This window comes from Salmo salar, chromosome ssa16 (genome assembly GCF_905237065.1).
Source record: "Salmo salar chromosome ssa16, Ssal_v3.1, whole genome shotgun sequence".
Lineage (NCBI taxonomy): Eukaryota > Metazoa > Chordata > Actinopteri > Salmoniformes > Salmonidae > Salmo > Salmo salar.
In genome coordinates, this window is record NC_059457.1 from 56,365,266 (window position 1) to 56,382,588 (window position 17,323).

Here is a 17,323-nt window from a genome sequence, read left to right on the forward strand (position 1 = left end):
CTATAGCTGGTATAGTCTACTGGGTGTTATAACACCATCTATAGCTGGTATAGTCTACTGGGTGTTATAACACCATCTATAGCTGGTATAGTCTACTGGGTGTTATAACACCATCTAAAGCTGGTATAGTCTACTGGGTGTTATAACACCATCTATAGCTGGTATAGTCTACTGGGTGTTATAACACCATCTATAGCTGGTATAGTCTACTGGGTGTTATAACACCATCTATAGCTGGTATAGTCTACTAGGTGTTATAACACCATCTATAGCTGGTATAGTCTACTGGGTGTTATAACACCATCTATAGCTGGTATAGTCTACTGGGTGTTATAACACCATCTATAGCTGGTATAGTCTACTGGGTGTTATAACACCATCTATAGCTGGTATAGTCTACTGGGTGTTATAACACCATCTATAGCTGGTATAGTCTACTGGGTGTTATAACACCATCTAAAGCTGGTATAGTCTACTGGGTGTTATAACACCATCTATAGCTGGTATAGTCTACTGGGTGTTATAACACCATCTATAGCTGGTATAGTCTACTGGGTGTTATAACACCATCTATAGCTGGTATAGTCTACTAGGTGTTATAACACCATCTATAGCTGGTATAGTCTACTGGGTGTTATAACACCATCTATAGCTGGTATAGTCTACTGGGTGTTATAACACCATCTATAGCTGGTATAGTCTACTGGGTGTTATAACACCATCTATAGCTGGTATAGTCTACTGGGTGTTATAACACCATCTATAGCTGGTATAGTCTACTGGGTGTTATAACACCATCTATAGCTGGTATAGTCTACTGGGTGTTATAACACCATCTATAGCTGGTATAGTCTACTGGGTGTTATAACACCATCTATAGCAGATTTAGATGCACTATTGTAAAGTGGTTGTTCCACTGGATATCATAAGGTGAATGCACCAATTTGTAAGTCGCTCTGGATAAGAGCGTCTGCTAAATGACTTAAATGTAAATGTAAATGATGGTATAGTCTACTGGGTGTTATAACACCATCTATAGCTGGTATAGTCTACTGGGTGTTATAACACCATCTATAGCTGGTATAGTCTACTAGGTGTTATAACACCATCTATAGCTGGTATAGTCTACTGGGTGTTATAACACCATCTATAGCTGGTATAGTCTACTAGGTGTTATAACACCATCTATAGCTGGTATAGTCTACTAGGTGTTATAACACCATCTATAGCTGGTATAGTGTACTGGGTGTTATAACACCATCTATAGCTGGTATAGTCTACTGGATGTTATAACACCATCTATAGCTGGTATAGTCTACTGGGTGTTATAACACCATCTATAGCTGGTATAGTCTACTGGGTGTTATAACACCATCTATAGCTGGTATAGTCCTGGTGTTATAACACCATCTATAGCTGGTATAGTCTACTAGGTGTTATAACACCATCTATAGCTGGTATAGTCTACTGGGTGTTATAACACCATCTATAGCTGGTATAGTCTACTAGGTGTTATAACACCATCTATAGCTGGTATAGTCTCCTGGGTGTTATAACACCATCTATAGCTGGTATAGTCTACTGGGTGTTATAACACCATCTATAGCTGGTATAGTCTACTGGGTGTTATAACACCATCTATAGCTGGTATAGTGTACTGGGTTTTATAACACCATCTATAGCTGGTATAGTCTCCTGGGTGTTATAACACCATCTATAGCTGGTATAGTCTACTGGGTGTTATAACACCATCTATAGCTGGTATAGTCTACTAGGTGTTATAACACCATCTATAGCTAGTAAAACATCTAATAAAACACATTTTATTGGTCACATACACGTGGTTAGCAGATGTTAATGAGAGTGTAATGAAATGCTTGTGCTTCTAGTTCCGACAGTGCAGTAATATCTAACAAGTAATCTAACAATTCCCCAACAACTACCTAATACACACAAATCTAAAGGGGTGAATGAGAATATGTACATATAAATATATGGATGAGCGATGGCCGAGCGGCATAGGCAAGGTGCAATAGATCGTATAAAATACAGTATATACATGTGATATGAGTAATGTAAGATATGTGAACATTATTCAAAGTGGTATTATTTAAAGTGAGATTGTTTAAAGTGACTAGTGATCCATTTATTAAAGTTGCCAGTGATTGGGTCTCAATGTAGGCAGCAGCCTCTCTGAGTTAGTGATGGCTGTTTAACAGTCTGATGCCTTGAGATAGAAGCTGTTTTTCAGTCTCTCGGTCCCAGCTTTGATGCACCTGTACTGACCTCGCCTTCTGGATGATAGCGTTGTGAACAGGAAGTGGCTCGGGAGGTTGTTGCCCTTGATGATCTTTTTGGCCTTCCTGTGACATCGGGTGCTGTAGGTATCAAGGAGGGCTGGTAGTTTGCCCCCGGTGATGCATTGTGCAGACCTCACTACCCTCTGGAAAGCCTTGCGGATGAGGGCAGTGCAGTTGCTGTACCAGGCTGTGATACAGCCCGACAAAATACTCTCGATTGAGCATCTGTAAAAGTTTGTCAGGGTTTTGGGTGACAAGCCAAATTTCTTCAGCCTCCTGAGGTTCTTCACCACACTGTCTGTGTGGGTGGACTATTTCAGTTTGTCTGTGATGTGTACACCGAGGGACTTAAATCTTTCCACCTTCTCCACTACTGTCCCGTCGATGTGGATAGGGGGGCTGCTCCCTCTGCTGTTTCCTGAAGTCCACGATCATCTCCTTTGTTTTGTTGACGTTGAGTGAGAGGTTGTTTGCCTGACACCACACTCCCAGAGCCCTCACCTCCTCCCTGTAGGCCGTCTCGTCGTTTTTGGTAATCAAGCCTACCACTGTAGTGTCGTCTGCAAACTTGATGATTGAGTTGGAGGTGCGTGGCCACGCAGTCACGGTGAACAGGGAGTACAGGAGAGGGCTGAGCACACACCCTTGTGGGGCCCCAGTGTTGATGGTCAGCAAAGTGGAGATGTTGGGCGGTCCGTCAGAAAGTCCAGGACCCAATTGTACAGGGCGTGGTAGAGACCCAGGGCCTCCAGCTTTATGATGAGCTTGGACGGTACTATGGTGTTAAATGTTGAGCTGTAGTCAATGAACAGCATTCTTACATAGGTATTCCTCTTGTCCAGATGGGATAGGGGCAGTGTGCAGTGTGATGACGATTGCATCGTCTGTGGACCTGTTGGTGCGGTATGCAAACTGAAGTGGGTCTAGGGTGGCCGGTAAGGTGGAGGTGATATGATCCTTGACTAGCCTCTCAAAGCAATTCATGATGACAGACTGTTTGTTATAGTCCACTTCCAGGTGCTGGGTGTTACGGGATATTTTAAGAGCCATTTCTCAATTTCTCATGCATCAGACAACTTCTGCTTTTTGCTTTCAATGCTTTCAGAAATGAAGACAGGCCATATGTGTGGAGGGAGAGTTCTGGAATCTAGTATTTTATTGTGAATATTGTGTAACCTATTATGGTTATGCAATGCACCAAATCCACTTGTATTGTTTGCGTGGTGTTTGGGACCAATGCAAGACAGGGGCTAAAATTTGAGCGTTCTGTAAAACTAGACACTTGATATTAACTGTGACTTGCTTTGGCTGTGAATGTGTAACACTGCTCCTGTCCTCTATTCAATAAACAGACTGTACATTACAGTCTCTATTCAATAAACAGACTGTACACTACAGTCTCTATTCAATAAACAGACTGTACATTACAGTCTCTATTCAATAAACAGACTGTACATTACAGTCTCTATTCAATAAACAGACTGTACACTACAGTCTCTATTCAATAAACAGACTGTACATTACAGTCTCTATTCTATAAACAGACTGTACACTACAGTCTCTATTCAATAAACAGACTGTACATTACAGTCTCTATTCAATAAACAGACTGTACACTATAGTCTCTATTCAATAAACAGACTGTACATTACAGTCTCTATTCTATAAACAGACTGTACTACAGTATCTATTGAATAAACAGACTGTACACTACAGTCTCTATTCAAATAAACAGACTGTACATTACAGTCTCTATTCAATAAACAGACTGTACATTACAGTCTCTATTCAATAAACAGACTGTACATTACAGTCTCTATTCAATAAACAGACTGTACACTACAGTCTCTATTCAATAAACAGACTGTACATTACAGTCTCTATTCAATAAACAGACTGTACACTACAGTCTCTATCCAATAAACAGACTGTACATTACAGTCTCTATTCAATAAACAGACTGTACATTACAGTCTCTATTCAATAAACAGACTGTACACTACAGTCTCTATTCAATAAACAGACTGTACATTACAGTCTCTATTCAATAAACAGACTGTACATTACAGTCTCTATTCAATAAACAGACTGTACATTACAGTCTCTATTCTATAAACAGACTGTACATTACAGTCTCTATTCAAATAAACAGACTGTACATTACAGTCTCTATTCTATAAACAGACTGTACTACAGTATCTATTGAATAAACAGACTGTACACTACAGTCTCTATTCAATAAACAGACTGTACATTACAGTCTCTATTCAATAAACAGACTGTACATTACAGTCTCTATTCAATAAACAGACTGTACATTACAGTCTCTATTCTATAAACAGACTGTACATTACAGTCTCTATTCAAATAAACAGACTGTACATTACAGTCTCTATTCTATAAACAGACTGTACTACAGTATCTATTCAATAAACAGACTGTACACTATAGTCTCTATTCAATAAACAGACTGTACATTACAGTCTATATTCAATAAACAGACTGTACATTACAGTCTCTATTCAATAAACAGACTGTACATTACAGTATCTATTCAATAAACAGACTGTACACTACAGTATCTATTCAATAAACAGACTGTACACTACAGTATCTATTCAATAAACAGACTGTACATTACAGTCTATATTCAATAAACAGACTGTACATTACAGTCTCTATTCAAATAAACAGACTGTACACTATAGTCTCTATTCAATAAACAGACTGTACATTACAGTATCTATTCTATAAACAGACTGTACATTACAGTCTCTATTCAAATAAACAGACTGTACATTACAGTATCTATTCAATAAACAGACTGTACACTACAGTCTATATTCAATAAACAGACTGTACACTACAGTCTATATTCAATAAACAGACTGTACACTATAGTCTCTATTCAATAAACAGACTGTACACTACAGTCTCTATTCAATAAACAGACTGTACACTATAGTCTCTATTCTATAAACAGACTGTACTACAGTATCTATTCAATAAACAGACTGTACTACAGTATCTATTCAATAAACCGACTGTACACTACAGTCTCTATTCAATAAACAGACTGTACATTACAGTCTCTATTCAAATAAACAGACTGTACATTACAGTCTCTATTCAATAAACAGACTGTACATTACAGTCTATATTCAATAAACAGACTGTACATTACAGTCTCTATTCAATAAACAGACTGTACACTACAGTCTCTATTCAATAAACAGACTGTACATTACAGTATCTATTCTATAAACAGACTGTACATTACAGTCTCTATTCAAATAAACAGACTGTACACTATAGTCTCTATTCAATAAACAGACTGTACATTACAGTCTCTATTCTATAAACAGACTGTACTACAGTATCTATTCAATAAACAGACTGTACTACAGTCTCTATTCTATAAACAGACTGTACTACAGTCTCTATTCAATAAACAGACTGTACATTACAGTCTCTATTCAATAAACAGACTGTACATTACAGTCTCTATTCTATAAACAGACTGTACTACAGTATCTATTCAATAAACAGACTGTACACTATAGTCTATTCAATAAAAGGTGTGTACAGCACAGCGGGTATCATGGCAGCTGTAGCTCCATGCTCTCTGCTCTCTCTGTCACCCAGAGGCTGAAATCGAGATTTAAATACATTTGGTTATTGTACATTATTATTCATGTCCTTATTACTGTGGCAGTCAGAATATTACAAACCTGGAGAAAATACTACAGTCCACAGTTAGATAGATTAGATTCGTTTTGAATTGATCTATTGTAGCTGGAAAGCATGAAAGTCATCAATGCTGATTTACAAGTTCTTGAGTTTTAACTTGCCCTATACACAGAAATGAAGGGTGCTGTCAATTCTACAGGCTACTCTGCTAATGTTGAAGGGTACTATAGATCCTACAGGCTACTCTGCTAATGCTGAAAGGTACTGTAGATCCTACAGGCTACTCTGCTAATGTTGAAGGGTACTATAGATCCTACAGGCTACTCTGCTAATGCTGAAGGGTACTGTAGATTCTACAGGCTACTCTGCTAATGTTGAAGGGTGCTGTAGATTCTACAGGCTACTCTGCTAATGTTGAAGGGTACTGTAGATCCTACAGGCTACTCTGCTAATGTTGAAGGGTGCTGTAGATCCTACAGGCTACTCTGCTAATGTTGAAGGGTGCTGTAGATTCTACAGGCTACTCTGCTAATGTTGAAGGGTGCTGTAGATTATACAGGCTACTCTGCTAATGTTGAAGGGTGCTGTAGATTCTACAGGCTACTCTGCTAATGTTGAAGGGTGCTGTAGATTATACAGGCTACTCTGCTAATGTTGAAGGGTGCTGTAGATTCTACAGGCTACTCTGCTAATGTTGAAGGGTACTGTAGATCCTACAGGCTACTCTGCTAATGTTGAAGGGTGCTGTAGATCCTACAGGCTACTCTGCTAATGTTGAAGGGTGCTGTAGATTCTACAGGCTACTCTGCTAATGTTGAAGGGTGCTGTAGATTCTACAGGCTACTCTGCTAATGTTGAAGGGTGCTGTAGATTATACAGGCTACTCTGCTAATGTTGAAGGGTGCTGTAGATCCTACAGGCTACTCTGCTAATGTTGAAGGGTACTGTAGATCCTACAGGCTGCTCTGCTAATGTTGAAGGATGCTGTAGATCCTACAGGCTACTCTGCCAATATTGAAGGGTACTGTAGATCCTACAGGCTACTCTGCTAATGTTGAAGGATGCTGTAGATCCTACAGGCTACTCTGCCAATGTTGAAGGGTACTGTAGATCCTACAGGCTACTCTGCTAATGTTGAAGGATGCTGTAGATCCTACAGGCTACTCTGCTAATGTTGAAGTGTACTGTAGATCCTACATGCTAATGTTGAAGGGTACTGTAGATCCTACAGGCTACTCTGCTAATGTTGAAGGATGCTGTAGATCCTACAGGCTACTCTGCCAATGTTGAAGGGTACTGTAGATCCTACAGGCTACTCTGCTAATGTTGAAGGATGCTGTAGATCCTACAGGCTACTCTGCTAATGTTGAAGGGTGCTGTAGATCCTACAGGCTAATGTTGAAGGGTACTGTAGATACTACAGGCTACTCTGCTAATGTTGAAGGGTGCTGTAGATCCTACAGGCTACTCTGCTAATGTTGAAGGGTGCTGTAGATCCTACAGGCTACTCGGCTAATGTTGAAGGGTACTGTAGATCCTACAGGTTAATGTTGAAGGGTACTGTAGACCCTACAGGCTAATGTTGAAGGGTACTGTAGATTATACAGGCTACTCTGCTAATGTTGAAGGGTACTATAGATCCTACAGGCTACTCTGCTAATGTTGAAGGGTACTATAGATCCTACAGGCTACTCTGCTAATGTTGAAGGGTGCTGTAGATCCTACAGGCTACTCTGCTAATGTTGAAGGGTACTGTAGATCCTACAGGCTACTCTGCTAATGCTGAAGGGTACTGTACATCCTACAGGCTACTCTGCTAATGTTGAAGGGTACTGTAGATCCTACAGGCTACTCTGCTAATGTTGAAGGGTGCTGTAGATCCTACAGGCTACTCTGCTAATGTTGAAGGGTACTGTAGATCCTACATGCTAATGTTGAAGGGTACTGTAGATCCTACAGGCTAATGATGAAGGGTACTGTAGACCCTACAGGCTAATGTTGAAGGGTACTGTAGATTCTACAGGCTACTCTGCTAATGTTGAAGGGTACTGTAGATCCTACAGGCTACTCTGCTAATGTTGAAGGGTACTGTAGATCCTACAGGCTAATTTTGAAGGGTACTGTAGATCCTACAGGCTACTCTGCTAATGTTGAAGGGTACTGTAGATCCTACAGGCTAATGTTGAAGGGTACTGTAGATTCTACAGGCTACTCTGCTAATGTTGAAGGATGCTGTAGATCCTACAGGCTACTCTGCTAATGTTGAAGGATGCTGTAGATCCTACAGGCTACTCTGCTAATGTTGAAGGGTACTGTAGATTCTACAGGCTACTCTGCTAATGTTGAAGGATGCTGTAGATCCTACAGGCTACTCTGCTAATGTTGAAGGGTACTGTAGATCCTACAGGCTAATGTTGAAGGGTACTGTAGATTCTACAGGCTACTCTGCTAATGCTGATCACAAGCTTCTTCCTCTTTCAGTTGCAGGAGGTTTTAAATGATCCCCTAGCGTGGGCGTATGACAAGCCACAAGGTTCATCTCGTGGCGCTTTAAAAGAAAAGAACGGAAACTTCACAAAGAAAAACAACATCCACAGTGGCAGTGAAAATGGGGGCTATAAAATAACAGGTGACTTGGTAGTTGATACGCCCTTGGAATGTAGCCTAACAGTACAAAGTCCTTTATAACAGTATGTAAGCTGTATGGTCGTTATAGAAGGAAAACCTGTCATTCAAACAATATGAGCTAAAGTCTCTGGAAACATGCGACAGTAAAGCCATCTAAGATCTTGCTCTTGTGTTGCTACACTCGTCTATACCAGCACCAGAAAGATCTATACCAGCACCAGAAAGATCTATACCTGCACCAGAAATATCTATACCAGCACCAGAAATATCTATACCAGCACCAGAAATATCTATACCTGCACCAGAAAGATCTATACCTGCACCAGAAATATCTATACCAGCACCAGAAATATCTATACCTGCACCAGAAATATCTATACCAGCACCAGAAAGATCTATACCTTCACCAGAAAGATCTATACCAGCACCAGAAATATCTACACCTGCACCAGAAAGATCTATACCAGCACCAGAAAGATCTATACCAGCACCAGAAATATCTATACCTGCACCAGAAATATCTATACCTGCACCAGAAATATCTATACCAGCACCAGAAAGATCTATACCTGCACCAGAAAGATCTATACCTGCACCAGAATATCAATACCTGCACCAGAAAGATCTATACCAGCACCAGAAATATCTATACCAGCACCAGAAAGATCTATACCAGCACCAGAAATATCTATACTTGCACCAGAAACATCTATACCAGCACCAGAAATATCTATACCAGCACCAGAAAGATCTATACCTGCACCAGAAAGATCTATACCAGCACCAGAAATATCTACACCTGCACCAGAAAAATCTATACCAGCACCAGAAAGATCTATACCAGCACCAGAAAAATCTATACCAGCACCAGAAAGATCTATACCTGCACCAGAAATATCTATACCAGCACCAGAAATATCTATACCTGCACCAGAAATCTCTATACCTGCACCAGAAAGATCTATACCAGCACCAGAAATATCTATACTTGCACCAGAAATATCTATACCAGCACCAGAAAGCTCTATACCTGCACCAGAAAGATCTATACCAGCACCAGAAATATCTATACTTGCACCAGAAATATCTATACCAGCACCAGAAAGATCTATACCTGCACCAGAAAGATCTATACCAGCACCAGAAATATCTATACCAGCACCAGAAATATCTATACTTGCACCAGAAATATCTATACCAGCACCAGAAAGCTCTATACCTGCACCAGAAAGATCTATACCAGCACCAGAAATATCTATACTTGCACCAGAAATATCTATACCAGCACCAGAAAGATCTATACCAGCACCAGAAAGATCTATACCAGCACCAGAAATATCTATACCTGCACCAGAAAGATCTATACCTGCACCAGAAAGATCTATACCAGCACCAGAAAGATCTATACCAGCACCAGAAAGATCTATACCTGCACCAAAAATATCTATACCTATCTATACCTACACCAGACATATCTATACCAGCACCAGAAAGATCTATACCTGCACCAGAAATATCTATACCTGCAGCAGAAAGATCTATACCAGCACCAGAAATATCTATACCAGCACCAGAAATATCTATACCTGCACCAGAAAGATCTATACCAGCACCAGAAAGATCTATACCAGCACCAGAAAGATCTATACCTGCACCAGAAATATCTATACCTATCTATACCTACACCAGAAATATCTATACCTGCACCAGAAAGATCTATACCTGCACCAGAAAGATCTATACCAGCACCAGAAAGATCTATACCAGCACCAGAAAGATCTATACCAGCACCATAAATTAAGCACCAAGTAGAGACATGAGAAGAATAGGCTACTAGCCTGTGTCTTGCTGTCATGCTCTGTAGTGTACTTGTCTTGATGTGGTGCTCTGCAGTGTTCTTGTCTTACTGATGTTGTGCTCTCTAGAGTTCTAGCCTGTGACTGATGTTTTGCTCTCTAGAGTTCTAGCCTGTGACTGATGTTTTGCTCTCTAGACTCCTAGCCTGTGACTGATGTTGTGCTCTATAGAGTTCTAGCCTGTGACTGATGTTGTGCTCTATAGACTCCTAGCCTGTGACTGATGTTTTACTCTCTAGAGTTCTCGCCTGTGACTGATGTTTTGCTCTCTAGAGTTCTAGCCTGTGACTGATGTTGTCCTCTCTAGAGTTTTATTCTGTGACTGATGTTGTCCTCTCTAGAGTTCTAGCCTGTGACTGATGTTGTGCTCTATAGACTCCTAGCCTGTGACTGATGTTGTGCTCTTTAGAGTTCTAGCCTGTGACTGATGTTGTCCTCTCTAGAGTTCTAGCCTGTGACTGATGTTGTGCTCTATAGACTCCTAGCCTGTGACTGATGTTGTGCTCTTTAGAGTTCTAGCCTGTGACTGATGTTGTGCTCTTTAGAGTTCTAGCCTGTGACTGATGTTGTGCTCTATAGACTCCTAGCCTGTGACTGATGTTGTCCTCTCTAGAGTTCTAGCCTGTGACTGATGTTGTCCTCTCTAGAGTTCTAGCCTGTGACTGATGTTGTGCTCTTTAGAGTTCTAGCCTGAGACTGATGTTGTGCTCTATAGACTCCTAGCCTGTGACTGATGTTGTCCTCTCTAGAGTTCTAGCCTGTGACTGATGTTGTCCTCTCTAGAGTTCTAGCCTGTGACTGATGTTGTGCTCTTTAGAGTTCTAGCCTGTGACTGATGTTGTCCTCTCTAGAGTTTTATTCTGTGACTGATGTTGTCCTCTCTAGAGTTCTAGCCTGTGACTGATGTTGTCCTCTCTAGAGTTTTATTCTGTGACTGATGTTGTCCTCTCTAGAGTTCTAGCCTGTGACTGATGTTGTCCTCTCTAGAGTTCTAGCCTGTGACTGATGTTGTCCTCTATAGACTCCTAGCCTGTGACTGATGTTGTCCTCTCTAGAGTTCTAGCCTGTGACTGATGTTGTCCTCTCTAGAGTTCTAGCCTGTGACTGATGTTGTCCTCTATAGACTCCTAGCCTGTGACTGATGTTGTCCTCTCTAGAGTTCTAGCCTGTGACTGATGTTGTCCTCTCTAGACTCCTAGCCTGTGACTGATGTTGTCCTCTCTAGAGTTCTAGCCTGTGACTGATGTTGTCCTCTATATACTCCTAGCCTGTGACTGATGTTGTCCTCTCTAGACTCCTAGCCTGTGACTGATGTTGTCCTCTCTAGACTCCTAGCCTGTGACTGATGTTGTCCTCTATAGACTCCTAGCCTGTGACTGATGTTATTACTAGACTCAGTAGTATGTGCCACTCAGCAGTGTTTGTTGTTTCTCTGTCTCTGTCTCTGTCTCTGTCTCCAGGCCTCTGAGGGCGTCCCAATCCGGTTCTTCTCTGTGCTGACTGACCTGGTGGAGACGTACTACAGTCCAAACATGGGTCTGGCCACACACCTGCAGTTCCCTGTTCAGAAAGAGGAGGAGCCAGAGGAGGAGCCAGGTCAGATAATAACCTGCTTATTATCTTTCTGTGTTTCAAAGGGTACCCTGTGGTACCTGGTCAAATGTTCTCTCGTATTATGTTTGGCTACAGCTGAGCTAACCCAAGGTAGCTTGGATCTGAGCTAACCCAAGGTAGCTTGGATAAAATAAAATAAAACGTTATTAGTCACATGCGCCGAGTACAACAGGTGTGAACCTTACAGTGAAATGCTTACTTACAAGCCCTTAACCAAGAATGCAGTTTTAAGAAAATACCCCCCAAAAAAGTAAGAGATAAGAATAACAAATAATTAAAGAGCAGCAGTAAATAACAATAGCGGGGCTGTATACAGGGGATACCGGTACAGAGTCAATGTGGAGGCTATATACAGGGTATTACGGTACAGAGTCAATGTGGAGGCTGTATACAGGGTGTTACGGTACAGAGACAATGTGGAGGCTATATACAGGGGGTACCGGTACAGAGACAATGTGGAGGCTATATACAGGGTGTTACGGTACAGAGACAATGTGGAGGCTATATACAGGGGATACCGGTACAGAGACAATGTGCGGGGGCACTGGTGTCGATGTAATTGAGGTAATAAGGTAGGTAGAGTTATTAAAGTGACTATGCATAGATGATAACAACATAGAGTAGCAGCAGTGTAAAGGGGGGGGGGGGCAATGCAAATAGTCTGAGTGGCCATTTGATTAGATGTTTAGGAGTCATATGGCTTGGGGGTAGAAGCTGTTTAGAAGCCTCTTGGACCTAGACTTGTACCTAGAATTGACATGCGGTAGCAGAGAGAACAGTCTCTGACTAGGGTGGCTGGAGTCTTTGACAATTTTTAGGGCCTTCCTCTGACACCACCTGGTATAGAGGTCCTGGACGGCAGGAAGCTTGGCCCCAGTGATGTACTGGGCCGTACGCACTGCCCTCTGTAGTGCTTTGCGGTCGGAGGCCGAGCAGTTGCCATACCAGGCAGTGATGCAACCCTTCAGGATGCTCTCGATGGTGCAGCTGTAAAACATTTTGAGGATCTGAGGACCCATGCCAAATCTTTTCAGTCCCCTGAGGGGGAATAGGTTTTGTCGTGCCCTCTTCACGACTGTCCTAGTGTGCTTGGACCATGTTAGTTTGTTGGTGATGTGGACGCCAAGGAACTTGAAGCTCTCAACCTGCTCCACTACACCCCCGTCGAGGAGAATGGGGGCGTTCTTTGTCCTCCTTTTCCTGTAGTCCACAATCATCTCCTTTTGTCTTAATTACGTTTAGGGAGAGGTTGTTGTCCTTGCACCACACGGTCAGGTCTCTGACCTTCTCCCTATAGGCTGTCTCATCGTTGTCGGTGATCTGACCTAACCCAAGGTAGCTTGGTGGTCCCAGATCTGTTTATGTTGTACAGCCAACTTCTACTGTACCTCAATAACTCCAGTAACCCTGCACACTGTAATTATGGTGGTGGCCCCGAGCCTGTATATAGCTTGCATTTCCTTCTATATACTTTGAAACTTGAAACCTCTAATACCTGTCCAAAATTGTAATCAGTAAGGTAAATGTGGGTTTACTTTTCCCCTAAGAGGCAATAGAAGAAGACAAAACGATCTATCGAATGCATTTGCCATGTCATCATAGCGATCTCTGACTTGTGGTCAGACTGGCTCGGGTGGAACTAACTTAAACTTGCACCTTTTTTTTTTTCTCCGATGCTGAATTGAACGTCATTAAGAAGAAAACATCCTTTCTAAAATTTAAAAGTAATCCAAGAAGTAATCATCTAGTTGTGTATCTGTAATCTGATTACAATATTTTTTAGCTGATAATGTAACTGATTACAGTTTGTTTTTTAATAATCAGATTACATACAATCAAATACTCCCCAATACAGTTACGATAGATACACTATAAGACCCTAAAGTAGGTGGATACCTGCTCGTCGAACATCTCACTCCAAAATCATGGGCATTAATATGGAGTTGGTCCCCCCCCCCCTTTGTTGCTATAACAGCATGGACTCTTCTGGGAAGGCTTTCCACTAGATGTGTGAACATTGCTGAGGGGACTTGCTTCCATTCAGCCACAAGAGCATTAGTGATGTCGGGCCCTGATGTTGAGCAATTAGGCCCTGGCTCGCAGTCTGCATTCCAATTCATCCCAAAGGTGTTCGATGGGGCTGAGGTCAGGGCTCTGTGCAGGCCAGTCAAGTTCTTCCACACCAATCTCAACAAACCATTTCTGTATGGACCTCGCAGGGGAATTGTCATGCTGAAACAGGAAAGGGCCTACCCCAAACTGTTGTCACAAAGTTGGAAGCACAGAATCATCTAGATGATTTTTATGCGCTGCGCGCTTCAGCACTCGATGGTACTGTTCTGTGAGCTTGTGTGGCCTACCACTTCGTGGCTGAGCCGTTGTTGCTCCTAAACATTTCCACTTCACAATTACAGCACTTACAGTTGACCGGGGTAGCTCTAGAGGGGCAGAAATTTGACGAACTGACTTGTTGAAAAGGTGGCATCCTATGACAGTGCCACGCTGAAAGTCAATGAGCTCTTCAGTTAGGCCATTCTACTGCTCAATTTTATACACCTGTCAGCAACAGGTGTGGTTGAAATAGCCAAATCCATACATTTGAAGGGGTGTCCGCATACTGTACTATATATATAGTGTATTTACATGTAAACTGGGGTACCAGTCATTGAGGTAGATTTAATGCACGTAAACAGGAGTATTGGAGTTATTGAGGTAGATATATAACAAATACAATGCAAATAGTTTGGGTAGCATAGCGGGATTTCTTATAAGTGTCTGGGTTAGAATCCCGCTCCTTGAAAGCAGCAGCTCTACCCTTTAGCTCGATGCGTATGTTGCCTGTAATCCATGGCTTTTGGTTGGGGTGTTTACGTACGGTCACAGTGGGGACAACGTCATCAATGCACTTATTGAGGAAGCCAGTGACTGATGTGCTGTACTCCTCAAAGCCATCAGAAGAATTCCGGAACATATTCTAGTCTGTGCTAGCAAAACAGTCCTGTAGTTTAGCATCCGCGTCATCTGACCACTTCCGTATTGAGCGAGTCACTGGTACTTCCTGTTTGAGTTTCTGCTTGTAAGCAGGAATCAGGAGGATAGAGTTATGGTCACATTTGCCAAATAGAGGGTGAGGGAGAACTTGTACGCATCTCTGTGTGTGGAGTAAAGGTGGTCTAGAGTTTTTTTTCCCTCTGGTTGCACATGTAACATGCTGGTAGAAATTAGGTAAAACAGATGTAAGTTTTCCTGCATTAATGTCCCCGGCCACTAGGAGCGCTGCCTCTGGATGAGCATTTTCTTGTTTGCTTATGGCCTTAAACAGCTGGTTGAGTGGGGTCTTAGTGCCAGCATCGGTTTGTGGTAGTAAATAGACAGCTAAGAAAAATATAGATGAAAACTCTCTTGGTAAATAGTGTGGTCTACAGCTTATCATGAGATACTCTACCTCAGGCGAGCAAAACCTAGAGACTTCCTTAATTTTAGATTTTGTGCACCAGCTGTTATTTATAAATAGACACAGACCACCACCACTTGTCTTACCGGAGGCAGCTGTTCTATCTTTCCGATGCACCCGAAAACCCAGCCGCTGTATGTTATCCATGTTGTTGTTCAGCCACGACTCGGTGAAACATAAGATATTACAGTTTTTTATTACAGTTTTTAATGTCCCGTTGGTAGGATAGTCTTGATCAGAGCTCATCCAATTTATTATCCAATGATTGCACGTTGGCTAGTAGGACTGATGGTAGAGGCGGATTACCCACTCGCTGTCGGATCCTCACAAGGCACCCCGACATACGTCCCCGATATCTCCGTCTCTTCTTCATGTGAATCACAGTGATTTGGGCCTTGTGAGGTGTCTGAAGTAAATCCTTCGCATCCGACTCATTAAAGAAAAAATCTTCGTCCAGTATGAGATGAGTAATCGCTGTCCTGATATCCAGAAGATATTTTCGGTCATAAGAGACGGTGGCAGAAACATTACGTACAAAATAAGTTACAAATAACAACAAAACACACACAATAGCGTAATTTGTTAGGAGCTCGTAAAACGGCTGCCATCTTGGTCTTTTACCTGTCACGTCCTGACCATACAAAGCTTTTATTTTCTATGGTAGAGTAGGTCAGGGTGTGAGAGGGGGTTTTGTCTAGTTTATTTATGTCTATGTTCGTTCTAGTTTCTTTTTTTCTATGTTGGGGTTTTTGTCTAGTTTATGTATTTCTATGTGGGGTTCTAGTTTATGTATTTCTATGTTGTTGTTTTTTTGGGATGATCTCCAATTAGAGGCAGCTGGTCATCGTTGTCTCTAATTGGGGATCATATTTAAGTTGTTGTTTTTTCCCACTAGGTTTTGTGGGAGATTATTTTGAGTAAGTGTATGTTGCACCTCTTCGTCACGGTTTGTTGTTTTGTTTATTCGTTTATTTGTATGTCTTGCATAGTTTCACAGTTATAATAAAATGTGGAACGATACACACGCTACGCTTTGGTCCCATTCTTCAGACAGTCGTGACATTACCAAATAGTGCTATCTTCTGCATACCACACCCCTACCTTTTCAAAACACAACTGATTGGCTCAAATGCATTAAGAAGGGAAGACATTCGACAAAATAACTTTTAGCAAGGCACATCTGTTAATTGAAGTGCATTCCAGGTGACTACCTCATGAAGCTGGTTGAGAGATGCCAAGAGTGTGCACAACTGTCATCAAGGCAAAGGGTGGTTACTTTTCCGAATCTCAAATATAAGAAGGATTTTGATTTGTTTAACACTTTTTTGTTTACTACATGATTCAATATGTGTTATTTCATAGTTTGGATGTCTTCACTATTTTTATACAATCTAGAAAATAGTCATAATTATGAAAAACTCTTGAATGAGTAGGTGTGTCAAAACCTGGTACTGTGAAGTATATACAGTGGGGGAAAAAAACGTATTTATTCAGCCACCAATTGTGCAAGTTCTCCCACTTAAAAAGATGAGAGAGGCCTGTAATTTTCGTCATAGGTACACGTCAACTATGACAGACAAAATTAGAAGAAAAAAAATCCAGAAAATCACATTGTAGGATTTTTAATGAATTTATTTGCAAATTATGGTGGAAAATAAGTATTTGGTCACCTACAAACAAGCAAGATTTCTGGCTCTCACAGACCTGTAACTTCTTCTTTAAGAGGCTCCTCTGTCCTCCACTTGTTACCTGTATTAATGGCACCTGTTTGAACTTGTTAT

General features: G+C 41.4%; 1 protein-coding gene across 1 annotated transcript in view; it reads left to right on the forward strand.

Moving 5' to 3' along the window:
* Nucleotides 1–17,323, forward strand: part of inpp5d (inositol polyphosphate-5-phosphatase D) — a 53,888-nt gene that overhangs the window by 4,841 nt on the left and 31,724 nt on the right. The window contains exon 4 of the mRNA XM_045697466.1: nt 11,935–12,070. Coding sequence (XP_045553422.1) covers nt 11,935–12,070 — 136 coding nt within the window. The remainder of the gene's footprint in view (nt 1–11,934; nt 12,071–17,323) is intronic.